The 21,425-nt window shown below is 50.1% G+C and overlaps 2 protein-coding genes, 2 non-coding genes and 1 pseudogene across 4 annotated transcripts; 1 reads left to right on the top strand and 4 right to left on the bottom strand.

The window, feature by feature from the left end:
* Window positions 1–1,617: 1,617 nt before the first annotated feature.
* On the bottom strand, window positions 1,618–2,722 carry LOC115312968. Its single transcript, XM_029971913.4, has one exon. It carries the CDS (start codon window positions 2,667–2,669, stop codon window positions 1,710–1,712), a length of 960 nt encoding a protein of 319 aa, XP_029827773.2. The 5' UTR covers window positions 2,670–2,722; the 3' UTR covers window positions 1,618–1,709.
* A 2,888-nt stretch (window positions 2,723–5,610) lies between these two features.
* Window positions 5,611–7,207, top strand: LOC121834304 (annotated as a pseudogene).
* A 3,803-nt stretch (window positions 7,208–11,010) lies between these two features.
* Trnad-guc lies at window positions 11,011–11,082 on the bottom strand. Its single transcript has one exon. It is a non-coding gene; the product is annotated as a tRNA-Asp (tRNA).
* A 5,163-nt stretch (window positions 11,083–16,245) lies between these two features.
* Window positions 16,246–16,317, bottom strand: Trnad-guc. Its single transcript has one exon. It is a non-coding gene; the product is annotated as a tRNA-Asp (tRNA).
* Window positions 16,318–19,958: 3,641 nt separating this feature from the next.
* Window positions 19,959–21,010, bottom strand: LOC121834303. Its single transcript, XM_042288081.1, has one exon. The coding sequence runs from the start codon at window positions 21,008–21,010 to the stop codon at window positions 20,051–20,053; it is 960 nt and encodes a 319-aa protein (XP_042144015.1). The 3' UTR covers window positions 19,959–20,050.
* Window positions 21,011–21,425: the final 415 nt, after the last annotated feature.

Genomic DNA, 21,425 nt, shown 5'->3' with positions numbered 1-21,425 from the left:
TTTAGCAAAAATCTTGTAATCTACATTACACAGAGTTATCGGGCGGAAACCAGTGACTTGACGTAGTTTCGCAACGTCATCGCTTTTGGGAATTAACACAGTGTATGTACGTGAAAAAGACGGCGGCAGTACTTTCCTTTCGTATGCTTTACAAATGACTTCTAAAAAAAGCGGAGCGATTACGCTTTTGTATTTCTTATAAAATTTGGCGCATAGCCCGTCCGGTCCTGGCGTTTTCGAGCTCGGCAAATCGTCTATTGCTCGCTCAACCTCTTGAAAAGTGATCGGCTCTGTGAGGTTTTCCTTCTCCTCTTCCGTTAGTTGCGGCAGGGACTCTAGAAGTTTTCCACACATAGGGTCCTGCCTTCCTTTAACTTGGGTTTCAAAAACTTGCCTATAGTGTGCGACAAAAGCCTGCTCAATACTACTAGGGCTCGTGTTAATCACTCCGTTGTACTCGATTTCGCCAATTTCGTTGCGAAGCGCGAACCTTTTCTCATCCGCCAAAGACCGTTTAGTAGGCTGTTCTCCCATCAAGTACTTTTCTGATCGAGCCCGAACAATGGCTCCGCGGTAACGCTCTTGATGAAAATGCGCCAGGCGTTGCTTAACCGTTTCCAAATCTTTAAGAGCTGTGCCGGGTCGCTCACACTCAGCTCTTGACAGAGCTTGCAAATCTTCGATTAAACCACGTTCGTCGCAACGCGCCTCGTACGCTTAAATCGACGACCTTTCGATAGCGAGCATCTTCACTTCCTGTTTGATGAGCTCCCATGTCTCGAATATATCGTCCCTTGCGGTTTTAAAAAACGTTTTGAAGACGTTATCTACCGCTGCAAGAAAACTTTCATCATCAAGCAGTTTTGTGTTAAGCTTCCACAGCTTCCAGTTAAACTTGGCCTTCGCCGGCGCTTTTTCGCCGATCGTTGTCGAAATCATGCAATGATCCGAAAAAAACACCGGTGTGACGCGATACTTTCTTAACATTGCTGCCGCGGAGGCCGATACGTATACTCTATCGAGGCGCGCATGAGACGACGCTTGGAAATGGGTGAAACGAATCTCGCTCGTTTCATTCGTCACCGTTCCGGCGTCAACCAAGTCAAAGTCTTCAAGCAGTTCGCTTAAAACTTGCGCACTCTTGTCGCTGCTCCGCCTCAGGGGCGTCCTGTCTGCTGCCCTTACAACGCAGTTAAAATCGCCCAACAACACAATCGTTTTATCACATTCTAGAAAACGGCGTAAGCCAATAAAAAAGGAAACACGGTCTTTAACCGTACTAGGCGCATACACACAAACAATTCGCCACTGAAAAGACGCCAAGGAAAAATCACACATGATGAACCGCCCTTCCTTGTCGGTGGTTACAGCTAACTCCGACAAGGGCAGGGACTTTTTAAGAAAAAGAAAACATCCGGCAGAAAAACCAACCGCGTGGGTGACACAAACTTCGTACGACTGCAGAAAAGGCCTAAGCCCCCTAGCAACCTGTTCCTCCTCAGCCATTTTAGTCTCTTGCACCGCTAAGAAATCGGGTTTCTCTTTAAGCAGCAAACGCTGCAATTGGTATTGTTTTTTCCTGGCGCTCAAACCCCGAACATTTAGCGATGCGACCGTTATTGCTGGTTGGAACTTACAAATCATGTGTTTTGCTGTAGCACTTGCCTTGGCATTCGGACGTCAGTCTTTGTAACCAGGCGTCAGCCGCCTTACTTGCTGTTGAGTCGCCTCCGGTCATCTGGGGTTAAGGTGGGCGTGGGCTGGAAACGCCCCTTCTTTGTCCTCTCCATCCAAGGGTTGGGCCTGGGTGTCATGCCCGGTGTCGATGGAGGGTTCTCGTCGAGACCACGCTTGATGGACTCGGTGGTTTCGTCCATAGTGTCGTGACCTTCGGAGGGCGCCTTCTCGAAAGTCGGGGGGGAGGCCTCGCGCGGGGCTACGGTCTTCTCCATTGGCGTCGCCGTGGGAGGGGGTGCCGCGCTGCCTGGTTCAGGAAAGCCACCAGCCACCTCCTTCTTGTCCTTTACAGGCGAGACTTCAGTCAAGCCGTCCGCTCCAACAGGATGGCTGCAGGGCTCACCAGACGGTGAAGCTTCGTCTTGTTGTCCCTGAGCGGAACGCTCAGCCTCGTCGACATCCATGGTTAGGGGCGAAAGGTCTTCCGCCGCCGCTCCACCAGTTACTCGGGCGTAGGTCTTTACGCACTCCTCCTTCTCGTGGCCGAAACGTGAGCACACCGAGCACTTAGGCACGCGGCAGTCGCGCCTGATGTGCCCGGCACGCTTACAGCGCAGGCAGACCGGCGCCCTCCCCGGGATTACGATAAGGACGTTCGCCCCCTGAAGCCGCAGCTGATGAGGCATTCCGTCGGGCGTGACGCCGCTCTTCAGCGTCATGCGTGCCACCCGGGTAGTCGACTCGATGCCCTCGAATCCCTCGACGCGCCACTTCTCACGTGCGACTTCTATAACCTTGCCGTAGGGTTCCAAAAACTTGCTCACCGCGTCGTCCGTCACATGATACGGGACCCAATGGAGGCGTAGACGGACTTCCGTGCTGCTGGGGTCGATGACGACACACCTCAGGTCCTTCACCTTCAACTCTTTGCAGTCGATGAGCCGCTTCTTGGCTTCCGGCGTTCGCAGCGTGGCTAACCAGACGTGGTTCATCTGGAAAGCACCGAGCGCCACAATCTCGGACAGGACGGCGCACCGCTTCAGTTCTTGCCGGAAATCTTCGATACGATAGGGGCGGCCTCTCAGATCGCAGTGCAAAAGTACTGAATTTAAAATCGTTGCACCCATTGGGATGGGAGGCAACACCACCTTGTAGTCCTCAAAAGTACCGCGGCCAACTGGGGCCGTTGTCGCAGCTCCGTTGGAGCCAGCCATCCTGCGACCGTTCTCGGCGAGTGCCAGAAGCAGAATCTCACTATACTAACGAGGAGAGACGGGAACTCTAGCGCAGCATGGACTTTTCAATAAAGTAAAAAAAAAAAAACTGGGTGTAAAAAAAAAAAAATATGCTCCCCGTCGGGGAATCGAACCCCGGTCTCCCGCGTGACAGGCGGGGATACTGACCACTATACTAACAAGGATTTTTTTTTCTTTATTCAGCGTTTTAAAACAATAAAAAACGACTACCCAGCACTTGTAGGCAGACGTACAATTAAACTTCTTTCATTTTCATCACATCATCAAATAGGTTTGCCCATTCCGGCAAACTCTCACTGTATTCATAGACACTCTTCACCTGGGTTACCAGTTCAATCAAAAATGCTCTTGCCCCTTTCGGTGGGTGCTCGGCATGTCTAACCGACATGCGAGATTTCCAGAGACTGAATATTGCTAGCAGCATAAAAAGATCATAGGGAACATTATCTTCACGTTCAACGGCCAGAAAACGTATATTATAGGATGTTATGACTAATTCTTTCTTCAAAGTCTTCTTGGGAACATCCCATAGAAAAACAGCGTCCCAGCAGTACAAAAAGGAGTGCTCTACTGTTTCCGGGACTTTACATAGTGGGCAGTTAACGCCCCCAGGAACAGGGAAACCTCTTTCCCAAAGCCATGTTTTTACCGGCAGCGATCCAGAATGCAAGCGAAAGAAAAAAGATTTTGCGGTTGGAGGTATTCTCATCTTCTTAACTCGGCACAACACATCATTTCCAGGTCCGTTTTCATGTAGTGAACGATAAACAGGTACAGGAAAAACTCTTTCTAGTAGGTGCCGGTACAGGGTCCGCCTTTTAACGGTGGCCAAGTATTCCAAAGAGTACCGTACACTCAAAAAACGAAAGGCGGCAACTACTTCCTTAAGAAACCCAACCATCTTTGTTGGGGAACCGATAACGGACGATACAAAAAATTCTGGCAAATGACTGGTAAGTTTCGTTTGAAACATGACTTGTAATAATGGGTGTCTCTGGTCTCTCATAAAAATAAAACGCGATACTAACTGCCTAAGAAACAAATGAGACAGCCCAAGACCGCCTTTGAGCGGACGTAGAAAAAGGTTATCTCGTCGCATCGGTTCTCCAGCACATTGCCAAATGAACAGCGCAAAAACTCTATGCATTTTTTGAATATTGCAGCGCGCACAGTATAGCACTTGCAAAACGTACCAGAGCTTCGCGGTTAAAAAATATTACAAGCAGAAGCCCTGGTGAAAATAGACATGTTATGACCCCTCCATTTCCTCGTGCGTTCCTTCAAATCCTCTATCACACCTTCCCAGTAAGGCGAACTCTTTTCCATGTGATCCAGAGGAGCTCCCAGGTATCTACCCGGGGAACATGTCCAATGAATCCCCTCAAAAAAAACCGGCGCATCGCCCCCCTGTCCGTACCATATCGCGAGACATTTATTTTTGTTAATACTAGCACCTGTAGCATCACAGAAAATTTTGCACAAATCTAAAACTTTTGAAATGCTAGTCTTTGTTATATATGTACTAAAAGGTAGCGCCACCTATGTTGCATTAGCCCTACTGGCAACTGTAGCAGAGCTGGCAGAGCCAGTCGGGCGCCATTAGAACAACAATAAAGGAACACGTTATGTAAATCCAACGCCATCCTGTCGATCCAAAACACTTAGAAGAACCCACGCATAACATGGTGTCAGAAGTGAGATAAGCAAGTAAGCAGCATCTACCACAGAAGCGATGGCGTTGTTTTTTCCGCCCATTCAAGCCTTCTCGGCAGCCGCCAACCCGGCAGAGGATTGGAGCGACTGGAAGAAGAGCTTCACGATCTACGAACGCGCAACAAAGTACCACAAGGAAGACGACGAGACACGGATTGCTCTGCTGCTACATGTTGGAGGCGCGGAACTCGTGCAGAAGTACCACGCATTCACATTTCCGGCGGCGCAGCAGAAGTTCGCCGATGTTCTTCAGCGTTTCGACGAGCACTTCGAAAGGTACCGCAACACAACGCATGCATCCTACGTCTTCCATAACTTGAAACAGTCGAAAGACCAAACGTTCGAGGCCTTCGCTCAAGCCGTAGAAAAGCAGGCAGATCAATGCGGTTTTGGTGAAGCTCGCAACCGTATGATCACCGACCGCCTCGTTCATGGAATAAATGACAACTCGCTGAGATAACGCTTGTTGCGCGAGAAGAAACTTACACTCGACAAAGTCAAGGACCAGTGTATGGCAGCGCAACTTTCCAGAACGTACGCCCAAGAGATGCAGCCACAGCGTCTGGAGGTGTTCGCGAATCGCAATACATCGCCGCGGTCCACCAACTTCACGACAGTATGACGCTACGCGGGAACCAAGTGAAGGAGCGCCCACTCACCGCCAGCCACCGCAGCCTCGTCACAACTCGCAAAGAACATGCTCCAGGTGTGGCCAATTTCACCAGCCACGACACTGCCCAGCATTCGGACAACAGTGTTAGAACTGTGGTAAGCCCAACCACTATGCTGCGTTGTGTCAGCAGCAACATCAGGCTCGTCCGTTGCAGTCGCGTCATGCCCACGTCGTGCGAGAGCTACAAGAGGATGCACCTCTCTCCTTGGATGTGCTGACTGTTCGCACCGTTCAGCACTCTTCTTCGTGGAGCCAAAGAGTGAACGTCAGTGGACACGACATTGTGTTCAAACTGGACACTGGATCAGATGTGAACCTAATGTCGACGGAGCAGTTCCAGAGGTTGCCGGATCCCCCACCACTTAACAGCCCTGGTGCTTGTGTGACTACTTACACCGGTGAGCCTTTGCCACTACGTGGAGAGTGCTTTCTAAGATGCAGCGTACCTGGCACATCGGCAACACTGAAGTTCTGCATAGTTGACATGTCAACAGCTGCCATTTTGGGTTTGGATGCCTGTCGGGAGCTGAAGCTAATACAACTCAACAGACTCAAGTGGAACTCGGTTGATGGCACTACAGGAAGGGATGACACACCAGAAGTATGCTTTCTGGAGCAAAGCTCCTCCATGGCTTTGCTGTCTAAACCCAAGGAGTCCCAATCATTGACTGCTCACTCCTGTCAGGACCTCTCCCAGTCAGCAAGTGAGGGCCAGCCAAGCAATAGGGTGCTGTCGTCTGCGGAGAGTCTTCCGCAGATCACGCTGCAGCTAAACGGCCTGAGGAACGACACCAACGCGGCTCTCAACGGAGACATTGAGGCGCTTGCGGACAGCTCCGGCACCCCGAGGAACGATGCCCTCTTGCGAAGGAACAAGGAGCTGGCCACGAGCCTCGAGTCCCTGCAGCGGGACAGGGACCAACTCGAGTTTCAGCTGCAGGAGCTGAGGGGCAAGCTGACACGGCAGCAGCGTGAGTACGAGCGTGAGCAGCAAGAGCGGGAGGATCAGTCCCGGCGCGAGCTGGGGGCCATCAACGACCAGCTACAGGTGCACATCCAGACCATCGGCATCCTGGTGGCCGAGAAGACGGAGCTTCAGTCGGCGCTCTCCCAGAGCCAGCAGACCGCCAAGCAGAAGGCAGTGGAGACGGAAGAATTGCAAGGAAGACTGAAGGCGGCTAGAGAGAAAAACACGGACCTGGAGCGAAAGTTGAACTCTGTCAGCAGCCAGAGCCAGGTTCAGGAGAAGAGTTCTCAAGAGTACCTCAGGGAAATCGAGAGGCTCAAGACGGAACAATACAAATCAAGCAAATCAATCGAAGAACTGAAGCAAGAACTTTCTGAGTTGAGCAACAAGCTTGGCAAGAAGGCGAAAGACAATGAAGCCCTGCAACAGGAGCTTGGCGACGTCAAGAAGGAGCTGTTTATGCTCAGCAGCTCGGAGGCGCTGAGGCCTCTGAGAATGTGCACAGCCAGTTGGAGGAGCTCCACCAAGAGAAGTTGGACATGAAGAAGAAAGTCAACAAGTTCAAGCATGCCATGGAGCAGATTGCAGCAGAAAAGCAGCAGATGTCCTCTCACTACCAGTCGTTTGTGGACCGGCTCTCTCAGCAGCTGGAAACAAGCAAGGAAACGGTGGAGGCACATACCGCAGAAACCGCTACCACCTGAGAGAAGCACACCTGCCACCGAGGGATCGAGAGGCACCACCCCAAGTGCAAAGGAGTGTGGAGGATCTGTGCCCATTGTCTGACTTAGATGAAGACTCCTCCCGGGCAGCGAATGTACCATGTGATACCAGCAGTGGACCGACAACCTCAGGTCACACACGTTCAGGAAGACAAGTCTGTCCTCCAAACCGCATGAACCTGTAAAAAAAAAAAAAGGAAAAAAGGGGCGTGTTATATATGTACTAAAAGGTAGCGCCACCTATGTTGCATTAGCCCTAATGGCAACGGTAGCAGAGCTGGCAGAGCCAGTCGGGCGCCATTAGAACAACAATAAAGGAACACGTTATGTAAATCCAACGCCATCCTGTCGATCCAAAACACTTAGAAGAACCCACGCATAACAGTCTTGTCCTGACAGAAAAAAGCAACATCATCAGCATATGCCAGTACTTTCACTTCCACGTTCCCCATTGTGTACCCCTCAACGTGGTCGCTTCTGATAACACTTAGACAGAGCGGCTCAAGGTAGAGACAAAATAATAAAGAAGACATGGGACACCCCTGTCGCACAGAAGATAGGGCATTAATCTTTTCTGACAAGGAATTGTTAATGACAAGACGCGTCGTACAACCTGAGTACGCCATCTTGACTCCTTCGAAAACAATGTTACCTACATTGGCTTTATTTAGAACCTCCCACAGCACCCGGTGGCATACTCTGTCAAACGCCCTTTCCAAGTCAATTTGAATCATCGCTACCTGGCTTCCCTCTGCTCGAGAGTTTTCGAGAATAGTCCTCGCGACATGAATGTTCGTTTGAATTGCCCTCCCTTTAATTCCACAGGTCTGATGGTTTCCAGCTAACTGGCATATAACGTGCTGAAGTCGTCTCGCTAACACCTTCGCAAAGATCTTATAGTCTACGTTGCTCAACGCAATAGGACGGTAGCTCGATACCTTACGTCTCTGGGCTTCGTCTTTAGACTTGGGGATCAGTATTGTGTGCGATTGTAGGAACGAGGGCGGAAGCGCTTGACGTCGATAAGCCTCACGGATTACTTCGAAAAGGAAGACCGACAACTGGTCTCTGAAATGCTGATAGAACTCAGCGCAGAGGCCGTCTGGACCTGGCGTTTTATGAGCAGCGAGGCTCTCAATGGCTCGGTCAATCTCCGACTTTGTGATGGGTTGTTCCATCCAGTCCTTTGTTTCTGTGGATAGCTCAGGTGCTATCTGTAGAAGACCTTTCAAGGCAGCTGTTCCTTTCGGCTCACCTTTGTCTCCAAAGAGGTTCGTGTAATGTGCAACAAATGCTCTTTGAATGCCGTCTTTGTCCTTGCAGATGACGCCTTCATGGTCCAAAACGGTTATCTCTTTTGCCAGCGCAAAGCATCTTTCATCCGCCAGTGCTCGCTTTGTGGGCTGTTCGCCGAGCAAAAACTTCTCCGCCCTCGCCCGCACAACCGCACCACGATACCGATTATTTTGAAAACGTTGCAATTCACGCTTAACTACCTTTATCTCTTCAGCGTATCTACCAGGGCACTCGCTATCGTCTTTGAGAAGCGCGAGCAAGTACTGCTGCAAACCATTTTCTTCTTTCTTTGATACGTAGTTGGCGATGGACGACTTTTCTATAGCTAATAGTTTAACCTCCTCTTTAAATAATTTCCACTTCTCAGTGAAACTTAAGTATTTATTTTCGCCTAATTTATCTAAAATATTAATCACTCCATCAGTAAAGCTTTTATCCTTGAGGAGGTTGACATTAAATTTCCAGAGACCCCAGCTAAATTTTCGTGACGATTTACTTTTTTTCCCAACCGTTACGCCTACGAGACAGTGATCGCTGAAAAACACAGGTTTGACAGAGTATGCCACTGTAATAGAGCCTAATTCCGCGGACACATATATGCGATCTAATCGCGCATGCGATGACTGCTGAAAGTGGGTGAAACGAAGTTCCTCACGTTCGACGTGCATATCTGCAACGTCGGTCAACAAATACTCATCCAAAATATCTCTTAACAAGGTACTACTACTATCGCTAGGCGATTTCGCTGATGCCCTATCTCGAACATTACATACACAATTAAAATCTCCTAAAAAAATCGTATATTTTTTGCAATTAATATATTCTGTTATCTCACGAAAAAAAAAGCTCTCTCTCACAGTTTCTGTTTGGGGCGTAAATACACAATACACGCCACTGCAAACCCCCCAGCAAAAAGTCACAAAAAATCAGGCGACCCCCACTATCTGTAGTGACCTTAAGGTCAGTAAGCGCAATACGCTTCGAAAGAAACAAAAAACATCCCGCGGATGTACCGACAGCATGGCTGACACACACTTCGTACGCACTTAAAAATGGTCTTAATGCGAGTGCAATTTGATCGTCCTCGTGCATTTTTGTTTCTTGGACGGCAAGGATATCGATGTTTTCCTCATTTAAAAGCCTTTGCACCTGGTATTGTTTTTTTCTAGAGTTAAACCCTCGCACATTCAATGTGGCGCAACGAAAGGGTTGGTAACGTTCAGGTGTCATTTAAGAAAAAAAAGGGCTTTTAAAGGATCCTTCGCCAAAAGGAAAGGTTCACCCGTTTAAACCAGTTTTATAACTAAGCACATACGAAAGGGCCTGAGTGTCATTCACTCACGACGAGTCCTTGCGCTGGCGACCATCCGCGGGGATGCGGGGCTTGGGCGGTGCTCTTCGGTGCCTCTTGGGTCCCATGTGGTGCCAGGGCAGTTCGCCCCCGCCTTCGTCTTCGGGAGCGGTCTCGGCGAGAGCATCGTCCAGCTGCCGCTTGCCAGCCAGGATGGTCTCGGCATCCATGGCTTCCGTTGTTCTGCTGTCGTCTTCCTGGGGCTGCTGGTCGTCCCCGGCGTTGGCCCCGGACGTTACCGGACTCTGCGTCGTCCGGGAGGAGGGCTGGGTGGTGCTAGCCGCATTTCTCCCAGACTCAGCGGTCGACGCTAGTGGTAGGCGTTGCACTCGGGTGGATGCCTCGACCTGAGTGGCCGGGCGGACGTCCGGGCTCGTGTCCTTGGGATCTGCGGTGGGAGGTGCGATTCCTCCGGCCGCGTCTTCCGCCTCCGCCTCGTCCATTTGCAGGTCGCTCGTAACGTCGTCCACCCGTTTTTGCGCTATGGTAGCGTAAGTGCGGACGCAGTCTGCACTCTCGTGGCCAAACCGGTGGCACTCCGTGCACCTGGGGACGTGGCAGTCTCTCCTGATGTGCCCCTTGCGTCGACAGCGGAGGCACAGAGGAGCTCGTCCGGGAACTAGCACGAGGACTTTGCACCCCTCGAGACGAATCTCATGAGGGATGTCATCCACCGTGACGCCGTCTCTCAGGGTCATCTGGACGACCCTCGTGTTGGTCTCGACGCCCTCGAAGCCTCTCTCGCGGAAGTGTTCGCGGCTGACGTCCGAGACCTTCCCGTAGCGCTCGAGTTCTCGACGTACCTGGCAACTGGACACGTCGTAAGGGATCCAGTGAAGCCGCAACTTGACTTCGGTGTTGGCGGGGTCAAGGACCAGGCACCGCCCACCTTTCACTCGCAGCTCCTTGGCGTCGAGTAGGCACTGCTTCGCTGCCAACGTGTGCATGCGAAGCATCCAGACGTGGTTCATCTGGTGGGCACCCGCCGACGCCAACTCGGGAAGCACCTTCAAACGCAGAAGTTCCTCTCGAAAATCTTGAATGCGATACGGCCGGTTGCGGACGTCGCAATGTAAAAAAAACAGAATTTTTAGCGATGTATCCGTTGGGCAGGGGTGACAAAATAATCTTATAGTCAGCGGAGCCTTCAACATCAGATAAGCCACGGCCAGATACGGCCGCTGATACCGCTCCTTGGGAGCTCGTCATCCTGCGTCCGAACACTTCGGTGGTCGGCCACAGACTCTACCACTATACTAACGAGGAGAGACGGGAATAGCGGGACGGAAACTCTAGCGCAATATGGGCTTTTCAATAAAGTAAAACAAAAAACTGGGTGTAAAAAAAAATATATGCTCCCCGTCGGGGAATCGAACCCCGGTCTCCCGCGTGACAGGCGGGGATACTGACCACTATACTAACGAGGAGAGACGGGAATAGCGGGACGGAAACTCTAGCGCAATATGGACTTTTCAATAAAGTAAAACAAAAAACTGGGTGTAAAAAAAAAAATATGCTCCCCGTCGGGGAATCGAACCCCGCGGTCTCTCGCGTGACAGGCGGGGATACTGACCACTATACTAACGAGGATTTTTTTTTTTTCTTTATTGCTTGATTTTGGCAGGTACAAGGCAATAACATACACTCAAAATAAGAGGCTAAAAAACCATCAGCTCACCTGGCTGACGCAAACATGTTAAAATTCTTTGAGGTTAGCAAGCCCCTCAAGAAGTGGTAACCATTCAGGCCAAGGTTGTTGGGCCCTATACACTTCCTTCATAAAGCACATTTGCTCTGCAAAATACTTGTGCACAGGACGCAGATCGACGTCTGCATGGCGCACGGCCATGCGACACCGCCACAAACTGTGAAGGCCCAGCAGCATGACCATGTCTAGAGGTACACCGTCATCCCCCCTAACAGGTAAAAAACGAATTCCATGTGGCGTAAGAGGCAGGTACTTTTTGAGCGTTCTTTGCAGGACGTCCCAGAAAAACACTGCATCCCAGCAATCTAGAAAAACATGTTCTATTGTTTCTTGCTTTTTGCATAATATGCAGTTATCGGTCCAGGCAACAGGCACTCCCTTCTCCACTAGCCATGCTTTGACAGGTAAGGTTTGGCTATGCAACTTGAAAAAAAAAAATATTGGTTGAGGCGGGAATGACCATTGTTTTGACACGTTTTAACACGTCCTGCCCTGGGCCTTCAGTGAAAAACATACGATACAAAGGAGTGCGAAAAATTAAATCAATAATGTCTTTTGTCAACCGTTTCCGCGAGACACCGCACAAGTATTCCAAAGAAAAGCGCGTTGTTAAAAACTGATAAGCACCAACGACTTCTTTTAGATAACCGCGTACAGAACCGCTGACGTCTATGCCGGACGACACAATGAACTCAGGAAGAGCGCTGCGCAGCCTCGCTTGAATGACCGTGCATAAAAAAGGATCTTTCTGGTCTCGAAGAAATAAAAATCTATTAACCAATTGCCTTACAAACAAATTGGAAAGCCCCAGACCGCCAACAATGACCATTCGGAAAAGATTCGTTCGGCTCGTCCTCTCCCATACCGAGCTCCAAATGAAGAGGGCAAACACACGATGAATGCGGTGAACGTTAATACGTGAACAATGCAACACCTGCAACACGTACCAAATCTTCGCAGCAAGAAATGTGTTACACACAGATGCACGCGCGAAGATTGATAAACCATGGCCTCCCCACTTGTTCGCCTTCGCGCGCAAAGCCTCAGTTTCATCGCGCCAGAATTCGTCAGTGTTGCGATAGTGATTCAGTGGTACCCCAAGATACCGAGACGGCGAATCCGTCCACGTAATGCGTTCATACACAGTCGGCGTAGAAGGCCAATCGCCGTGCCAAAGACCCACACACTTTTCAAAGTTTACAGAACTGCACGTACGGTCGCAAAACATTTCTATCAACTCTATGGCTTTCTTTACACTGCCCTTGTCGCTACAAAAAATTACTACGTCGTCCGCATATGAGAAGATGCGGACTTCAACAGTTTGCAACTTAAAACCTCGAATGTAACTACTATGAATAACGCTTAAACAAAATGGTTCAAGAAAAATACAAAAAAGCAACGGCGAAATCGGACAGCCTTGTCTCACGGAAGAAAGGAGAGGAACGCGCTCAGTCACACATTTGTTCACCACAAGTCGAGTGGCGCAATTTTTGTACGCCATACGTATACCATCAGACAAAACTGCCCCTACATTTACATGATCTAAAATAGCAAAAAGGATTTCATGGGACACGCGGTCGAAGGCCTTTTCCAGGTCGACCTGTAACATTGCCACTCTTCTTTCCATAGTGTCGCAACATTCCAAAATACTTCGTGCAACGTGCACGTTCGTTACAATACTCCTGCCCTTTATGCCGCACGTCTGGTGCGGGCCGACGATAATGCTAATGACACTTTGTAATCGTTCCGCTAGTACTTTCATGAAAATCTTGTAATCTACATTGGTCAGTGTAATAGGGCGGTAAGAACCAACGGAACGGAGTTTCAAGCGGTCTTCAGTCTTGGGAATAAAAATCGTGTGCGTGCACAAAAACGACGGGGGCAAAGCATTAAGAGTATACGCTTCGATAAACACACAATGCAAAAACGGGGCAAGCTGGTCTTTGAAAGCTTTATAAAATTCTGCTCCTAAACCATCAGGGCCGGGTGACTTTCCCGGTTTCAAGTTGTCGATGGCCTTTTCTACTTCCCACAACATTATAGGTTGTTCTAACTTTTCTTTTAGTTCGTCTACCAGCTTCGGCATTAATGGCAAATAAAAACTCCGAAACCCGTTTTCTTTAGGCTCACGATAACTGAACAATTCTTTATAGTACTCTACGAACACGCGTTGTATGTTCACGTTATCGCTCGTCAGAACCCCTTGATACGAAATTTCCGTGATTTCATTTTGACTCGCATACTTTCGTTCCGCGCCTATCGCCCTTTTCGTGGGTAGCTCCCCAAGCGATAACCGGTTCCATCGCGCTCGCAGCATGGCCCCCTTGTATTCTTCGGTATCAAGAATTTCGAGGCGCTTTTTGATACTGATAATTTCCTCCGAAAAAAAACCTGGCGATAGGCATTCTTCCAACATCAGCCTTTGAAGAAGGCTGTTTAACTCGCGCGATTCTTTCTTTTCGTTATGCTTCAATAAGCCGGAGTGCTCGATGGAAGTAAATTCTATTTCCTGTTTAAACAACTCCCATTTTACTCCAAATCCTTGCCCTTTTGCGCTCGCTGAATCTTCAAGATTTTTTCGGACCGCTTGTACAAAAGGCTCGTCTTCAAGAAGTTTGGAATTAAATTTCCACAAGTCCCACGTGAACTTTTTAGGCGTATCTTTGGAGGAACAAATTAAACAAGAAACAAGGCAATGATCACTGAACGACACGTGATCAACGGCGTATTGCTTGCACGCTCTTACAAGGTCGAGGGAGACATACGCTCTATCCAAGCGTGCATGACTCGCACCCTGGAAATGCGTGTACTTTAAACCCCTACCGCGAGACACGCAGTGCGCAACGTCTTCTAAATCGAACCGCTGAAGCATGTCGCACAAAAACACGGTGTTCGCATCCCGAAACCTCACGCTATTTGACCTATCCTGCGGCGCGCACACACAATTAAAATCGCCTAATAATATAACTAACCGATCAGTTTGAACGTACTTTTCAATAAACTCGAAAAAAAATAAACGTTCCTCCGTCTTAATAGGGGCATAGATGCACACCACACGGAATTTGTAGTTGGAAAAAATAAAATCGCACAAGACAAAGCGCCCCGAATCACTACTAACGACTTGTTCGACGGTTCCGATAGATTTCTTTAGAAATAAAAGACAACCCCCCGACGCCCCCCTAGCGTGGCTGACGCACACGTCATACCTCGTTTCAAAAAGCCGTACCATGTTCTCCGTCTGGGCCTCGCCTTCCATTTTCGTCTCCTGGACCGCGACTATGTCCAGGTCATTCTCAATAAACAAGCGGTTTACCTGGTATTGGCGACGCCTGGCACAAAAGCCGCGCACGTTTAACGTGCCCACCCGTAAAGATCGTTCAAGGTTCATGAACGCTTGAAAAGGAGACGGAGAACATGGTAGGCTCGCAAAAAAAGAATGGCCCTCGCGCAAGAAAATGCCGAAGGAAACGAAAACTACGGTTGACACTTGCACTGCCGGTTAGGCTCAAAAAGACTCACAGGGAGTCCTTTCTGCGACGATCGACCGGCGGGACACGCGGCTTCGCCACGACCCGGAACTTTTTGATTCCTGGCACAGGCAACCCGCTGGCGGCCATTCCGGCGGTTGCAGCTGGTGCTGGCGCAGGGTCCCTCGGTCGCTTGAGAGTAGAGTCCATGTCTGTGTCCTGGCACTCTTCCACTCCGGCCTCGCTGTTTGGCCCCCCGGGATGGCCGGGCTTCGTTGCCGATGGACCGCCACCGGAAAGTGCTGGCTCATGGGGCAGGCGCTCCTTAGTGTCGTCGCTGGGCGTGACTTGCGCTTCGGGTTTCTCCTCGGGGTTGCGCACGAAGGACGCTGCGTCAGGGTTGCCGTCGTTGTTGGGCGTGGGCGTACCACTAGGCTCCGTCGATGGCAGGGTGACGGGCGATGACCCTCCGACGACTTCCTCTGCCTCCGCGTCGTCCATGACGTAGTCGGTGTTGTCCTCCGACTTGCGGTCACGGGCGATAGACGCGTAGGTTTTGACGCAGTCTTCTGCTGCGTGGCCGTACCCGTGGCATTCCGTACAGCGAGGGACGCGGCAATCTCGCCGGATGTGGCCCGTACGCCTGCACCTGAGGCACAGTGGGGCCCGTCCTGGCACAACGACGAGGACCTTGCAGCCTTCCAGACGAATTTCGTGGGGGAGGCTGTCGACGGTACAACCGTCCTTGAGAGTCAGGCGAACCGTCCGGGTGTTTGACTCGACCGCCTCGAAACCCTTTTCCCTGAAGAGGTCCCGCGTTATGTCAGTCACTTTGCCGTACCGTTCCATCTCCTTTTTTACGTGACAGTTCGGCACGTCATAGGGCACCCAGTGTAGCTTGAGCCTTACTTCCACGTTGGCGGGGTCCATTACGAGGCACCGCACCCTTTTACGGTTAGCTCTTTACCGTCCATTAACCTCTGCTTTGCTGCAAGCGAAGCCAGCCGTAGCATCCAGACATGGTTCATCTGATGCGGTCCCGCCGACACCAGATCTTTCAGCACTTGCAGCCGCAGCAGTTCGTCGCGGAAGTCTTGAATCCGGTATGGCCGGCCCTTCACGTCGCAGTGCAGAAACACACAGTTCATGGCGATGTATCCGTTCGGCAAGGGAGGCAAAATAACTTTGTATTCGTCAGGGTTTCCAGAGGCAGAATTAACAGCATTACCACGGCCAGACGCGGCCGCTGTCACCGCTCCTACGGAGCTCATGATACGTCCGTTCGCTTCGGCTGCCGGAAGTGGAATCCTACTATACTAACGAGGAGAGACGGGAATAGCAGGACGGGAACTCTAGCGCAGCATGGACTTTTCAATAAAGTAAAACAAAAAACTGGGTGTAAACAAAAAAATATGCTCCCCGTCGGGGAATCGAACCCCGGTCTCCCGCGTGACAGGCGGGGATACTGACCACTATACTAACGAGGAGAGACGGGAATAGCGGGACGGGAACTCTAGCGTAGCATGGACTTTTCAATAAAGTAAAACAAAAAACTGGGTGTAAAAAAAAAAAAATATGCTCCCCGTCGGGGAATCGAACCCCGGTCTCCCCCGTGACAGGCGGGGATACTGACCACTATACTAACGAGGAGTTTTTTTTTTTTTTTATTTCTTTATTGCAGGAGGAATGCAAAAACGGCAATGTCACTTTAAAAAAAATACTCTGCAAGACTTATTGCAGGGTACATTAAAATCCTCGCATTTCGAGGAGCGGTTTACAAATTTCTAGCCACTCGGGTTTCGTTTTACGGTTTGAAAAAACACTTTCCACTTGCTTAACAAGGCTGAAAAAATAATGATGCACTTCTTTCACACTAGGGTCGGCATGACGGACCGCCATGCGCGACCTCCAAATACTGCACAAACCCAACAACATAATCATATCAAAAGGTATGCCATCATCGTTACTCACATTCAAGAAACGTATAACTGATTGGCTAATGCACAGTTGTTTCTTCAACGTGCGCTGGAGCACGTCCCAAAAAAATACCGCATCCCAGCAAAAAATGAAAACGTGCTCGATAGTCTCAGGTTTCTTACATAAAATACAGTCTACCGACCACGGAACATCAATACCCTTTCCTTGAAGCCACACCTTAACGGGCAGTGTATTGGAATGCAGTTTAAAAAAGAACGTTTTAACGGAAGGGGGAACGCACATATTCTTCACTCGCTTGAGCACATCTTGGCCCCCGCTACAGACTACAGTTCTATACAACGGGTTTGGAAACAAACTTATCAATAACTCGCGTGTAAGTGTTTTCTTGCTAACAGCAGACAAATACTCAAAAGAAAAACGGGCAGACAAAAATAACACTGCGTCTACCACCTCCTTTTGATATCCCACTAATCTCTTAAGTTCGCCGCCATGGGACGAAACGAGAAAAGATGGCAAATGAGGAGACAATTTGGTTTGTATAAATGTACGTATGAAAGGATGCTCTTGGTCTCGTAGAAAAAAGAATCGGGACACAATCTGTTTGCAAAACAAATGCGAGAGACCGAGACCACCGTGACGAATCCGATGGAAAAGATTGTCTCTCCTCATCGGCTCGCACTTTGAATTCCAAATAAACGTGGCAAAAACACGGTGAAATTTCTGCACATTCAAGCGAGCACAATGAATGGCCTGCATCACGTACCATAATTTTGCAATGAGAAAAATATTACATACTGTCGCTCTGGCAAATATGGACAGCTCACGCTGCTTCCAACGGGAAGCGCGTCTGTCCAGGTCGGCGGCGACTCCCGACCAATAGGATTTGCTTTGCCTGTAACATTTTAGTGGCACACCGAGGTAAGTGCACGGCACACGGTCCCAACACACCCCTTCAAACACCGAAGGGGTTGTGGCCCACTCTCCGTGCCAAAACCCACGGCACTTGCTCAAATTTATGACTGCCCCTGTAGCCTTACAGAAGTCTGTTGCCAACTTCACAGCCGCGCTAATACTTGGCTTATCGCTACAAAAAACCGCGACATCATCTGCATAGCTCATGACTTTTATCTCCTCATTTTCCATCCGGAATCCGTGACATTGATTACTGTTCTGAACACTTAAACAAAAAAGTTCCAAATAGAGGTTAAACAATAACGGCGACAAGGGACATCCTTGTCTTACGGATGTTCGCACACGTATCGGTTCAGTCAATTCCCTGTTCACAATGAGCCTAGTGGTACACTCTTGGTACGCCATTTTAACCCCGTCCAAAATACGCTCGCCCACATTCACGTGCTTTAAAACATCAAAAAGGACATCGTGCTTAACACGATCGAAAGCCTTATCTAGGTCCAGTTGAAGCATGGCAACTTGGCCCATGCCATCGTCACATGCCTCCAAAACAGTTCGGGCAACGTGCACATTCGTCAAAATAGATCGACCCTGTATTCCACAGGTCTGATGATCTCCAATGAGCTGGCAGGCAACACTCTGGAACCTCCTCGCTAGGATTTTAGCAAAAATCTTGTAATCTACATTACACAGAGTTATCGGGCGGAAACCAGTGACTTGACGTAGTTTCGCAACGTCATCGCTTTTGGGAATTAACACAGTGTATGTACGTGAAAAAGACGGCGGCAGTACTTTCCTTTCGTATGCTTTACAAATGACTTCTAAAAAAAGCGGAGCGATTACGCTTTTGTATTTCTTATAAAATTCGGCGCATAGCCCGTCCGGTCCTGGCGTTTTCGAGCTCGGCAAATCGTCTATTGCTCGCTCAACCTCTTGAAAAGTGATCGGCTCTGTGAGGTTTTCCTTCTCCTCTTCCGTTAGTTGCGGCAGGGACTCTAGAAGTTTTCCACACATAGGGTCCTGCCTTCCTTTAACTTGGGTTTCGAAAACTTGCCTATAGTGTGCGACAAAAGCCTGCTCAATACTACTAGGGCTCGTGTTAATCACTCCGTTGTACTCGATTTCGCCAATTTCGTTGCGAAGCGCGAACCTTTTCTCATCCGCCAAAGACCGTTTAGTAGGCTGTTCTCCCATCAAGTACTTTTCTGATCGAGCCCGAACAATGGCTCCGCGGTAACGCTCTTGATGAAAATGCGCCAGGCGTTGCTTAACCGTTTCCAAATCTTTAAGAGCTGTGCCGGGTCGCTCACACTCAGCTCTTGACAGAGCTTGCAAATCTTCGATTAAACCACGTTCGTCGCAACGCGCCTCGTACGCTTAAATCGACGACCTTTCGATAGCGAGCATCTTCACTTCCTGTTTGATGAGCTCCCATGTCTCGAATATATCGTCCCTTGCGGTTTTAAAAAAACGTTTTGAAGACGTTATCTACCGCTGCAAGAAAACTTTCATCATCAAGCAGTTTTGTGTTAAGCTTCCACAGCTTCCAGTTAAACTTGGCCTTCGCCGGCGCTTTTTCGCCGATCGTTGTCGAAATCATGCAATGATCCGAAAAAAACACCGGTGTGACGCGATACTTTCTTAACATTGCTGCCGCGGAGGCCGATACGTATACTCTATCGAGGCGCGCATGAGACGACGCTTGGAAATGGGTGAAACGAATCTCGCTCGTTTCATTCGTCACCGTTCCGGCGTCAACCAAGTCAAAGTCTTCAAGCAGTTCGCTTAAAACTTGCGCACTCTTGTCGCTGCTCCGCCTCAGGGGCGTCCTGTCTGCTGCCCTTACAACGCAGTTAAAATCGCCCAACAACACAATCGTTTTATCACATTCTAGAAAACGGCGTAAGCCAATAAAAAAGGAAACACGGTCTTTAACCGTACTAGGCGCATACACACAAACAATTCGCCACTGAAAAGACGCCAAGGAAAAATCACACATGATGAACCGCCCTTCCTTGTCGGTGGTTACAGCTAACTCCGACAAGGGCAGGGACTTTTTAAGAAAAAGAAAACATCCGGCAGAAAAACCAACCGCGTGGGTGACACAAACTTCGTACGACTGCAGAAAAGGCCTAAGCCCCCTAGCAACCTGTTCCTCCTCAGCCATTTTAGTCTCTTGCACCGCTAAGAAATCGGGTTTCTCTTTAAGCAGCAAACGCTGCAATTGGTATTGTTTTTTCCTGGCGCTCAAACCCCGAACATTTAGCGATGCGACCGTTATTGCTGGTTGGAACTTACAAATCATGTGTTTTGCTGTAGCACTTGCCTTGGCATTCGGACGTCAGTCTTTGTAACCAGGCGTCAGCCGCCTTACTTGCTGTTGAGTCGCCTCCGGTCATCTGGGGTTAAGGTGGGCGTGGGCTGGAAACGCCCCTTCTTTGTCCTCTCCATCCAAGGGTTGGGCCTGGGTGTCATGCCCGGTGTCGATGGAGGGTTCTCGTCGAGACCACGCTTGATGGACTCGGTGGTTTCGTCCATAGTGTCGTGACCTTCGGAAGGCGCCTTCTCGAAAGTCGGGGGGGAGGCCTCGCGCGGGGCTACGGTCTTCTCCATTGGCGTCGCCGTGGGAGGGGGTGCCGCGCTGCCTGGTTCAGGAAAGCCACCAGCCACCTCCTTCTTGTCCTTTACAGGCGAGACTTCAGTCAAGCCGTCCGCTCCAACAGGATGGCTGCAGGGCTCACCAGACGGTGAAGCTTCGTCTTGTTGTCCCTGAGCGGAACGCTCAGCCTCGTCGACATCCATGGTTAGGGGCGAAAGGTCTTCCGCCGCCGCTCCACCAGTTACTCGGGCGTAGGTCTTTACGCACTCCTCCTTCTCGTGGCCGAAACGTGAGCACACCGAGCACTTAGGCACGCGGCAGTCGCGCCTGATGTGCCCGGCACGCTTACAGCGCAGGCAGACCGGCGCCCTCCCCGGGATTACGATAAGGACGTTCGCCCCCTGAAGCCGCAGCTGATGAGGCATTCCGTCGGGCGTGACGCCGCTCTTCAGCGTCATGCGTGCCACCCGGGTAGTCGACTCGATGCCCTCGAATCCCTCGACGCGCCACTTCTCACGTGCGACTTCTATAACCTTGCCGTAGGGTTCCAAAAACTTGCTCACCGCGTCGTCCGTCACATGATACGGGACCCAATGGAGGCGTAGACGGACTTCCGTGCTGCTGGGGTCGATGACGACACACCTCAGGTCCTTCACGTTCAACTCTTTGCAGTCGATGAGCCGCTTCTTGGCTTCCGGCGTTCGCAGCGTGGCTAACCAGACATGGTTCATCTGGAAAGCACCGAGCGCCACAATCTCGGACAGGACGGCGCACCGCTTCAGTTCTTGCCGGAAATCTTCAATACGATAGGGGCGGCCTCTCAAATCGCAGTGCAAAAGTACTGAATTTAAAATCGTTGCACCCATTGGGATGGGAGGCAACACCACCTTGTAGTCGTCGGTAGACGATGACGCAGCAAAAGTACCGCGGCCAACTGGGGCCGTTGTCGCAGCTCCGTTGGAGCCAGCCATCCTGCGACCGTTCTCGGCGAGTGCCAGAAGCAGAAATCCATACTAACGAGGAGAGACGGGAAGAGCGGGACGGGAACTCTAGCGCAGCATGGACTTTTCAATAAAGTAAAACAAAAAACTGGGTGTAAAAAAAAAAAATATGCTCCCCGTCGGGGAATCGAACCCCGGTCTCCCG

Source organism: Ixodes scapularis, unplaced genomic scaffold (genome assembly GCF_016920785.2).
Source record: "Ixodes scapularis isolate PalLabHiFi unplaced genomic scaffold, ASM1692078v2 ptg001080l_1__unscaffolded, whole genome shotgun sequence".
Taxonomy (NCBI): domain Eukaryota; kingdom Metazoa; phylum Arthropoda; class Arachnida; order Ixodida; family Ixodidae; genus Ixodes; species Ixodes scapularis.
This window is presented reverse-complemented; position numbering and strand designations above follow the sequence as displayed.

What these genes read in the sequence shown, in the direction of transcription:
- LOC115312968 (XM_029971913.4), bottom strand. Translation starts at nt 2,669, where the DNA reads ATGAACCACGTCTGGTTAGCCACGCTGCGAACGCCGGAAGCCAAGAAG.
- LOC121834303 (XM_042288081.1), bottom strand. Translation starts at nt 21,010, where the DNA reads ATGAACCATGTCTGGTTAGCCACGCTGCGAACGCCGGAAGCCAAGAAG.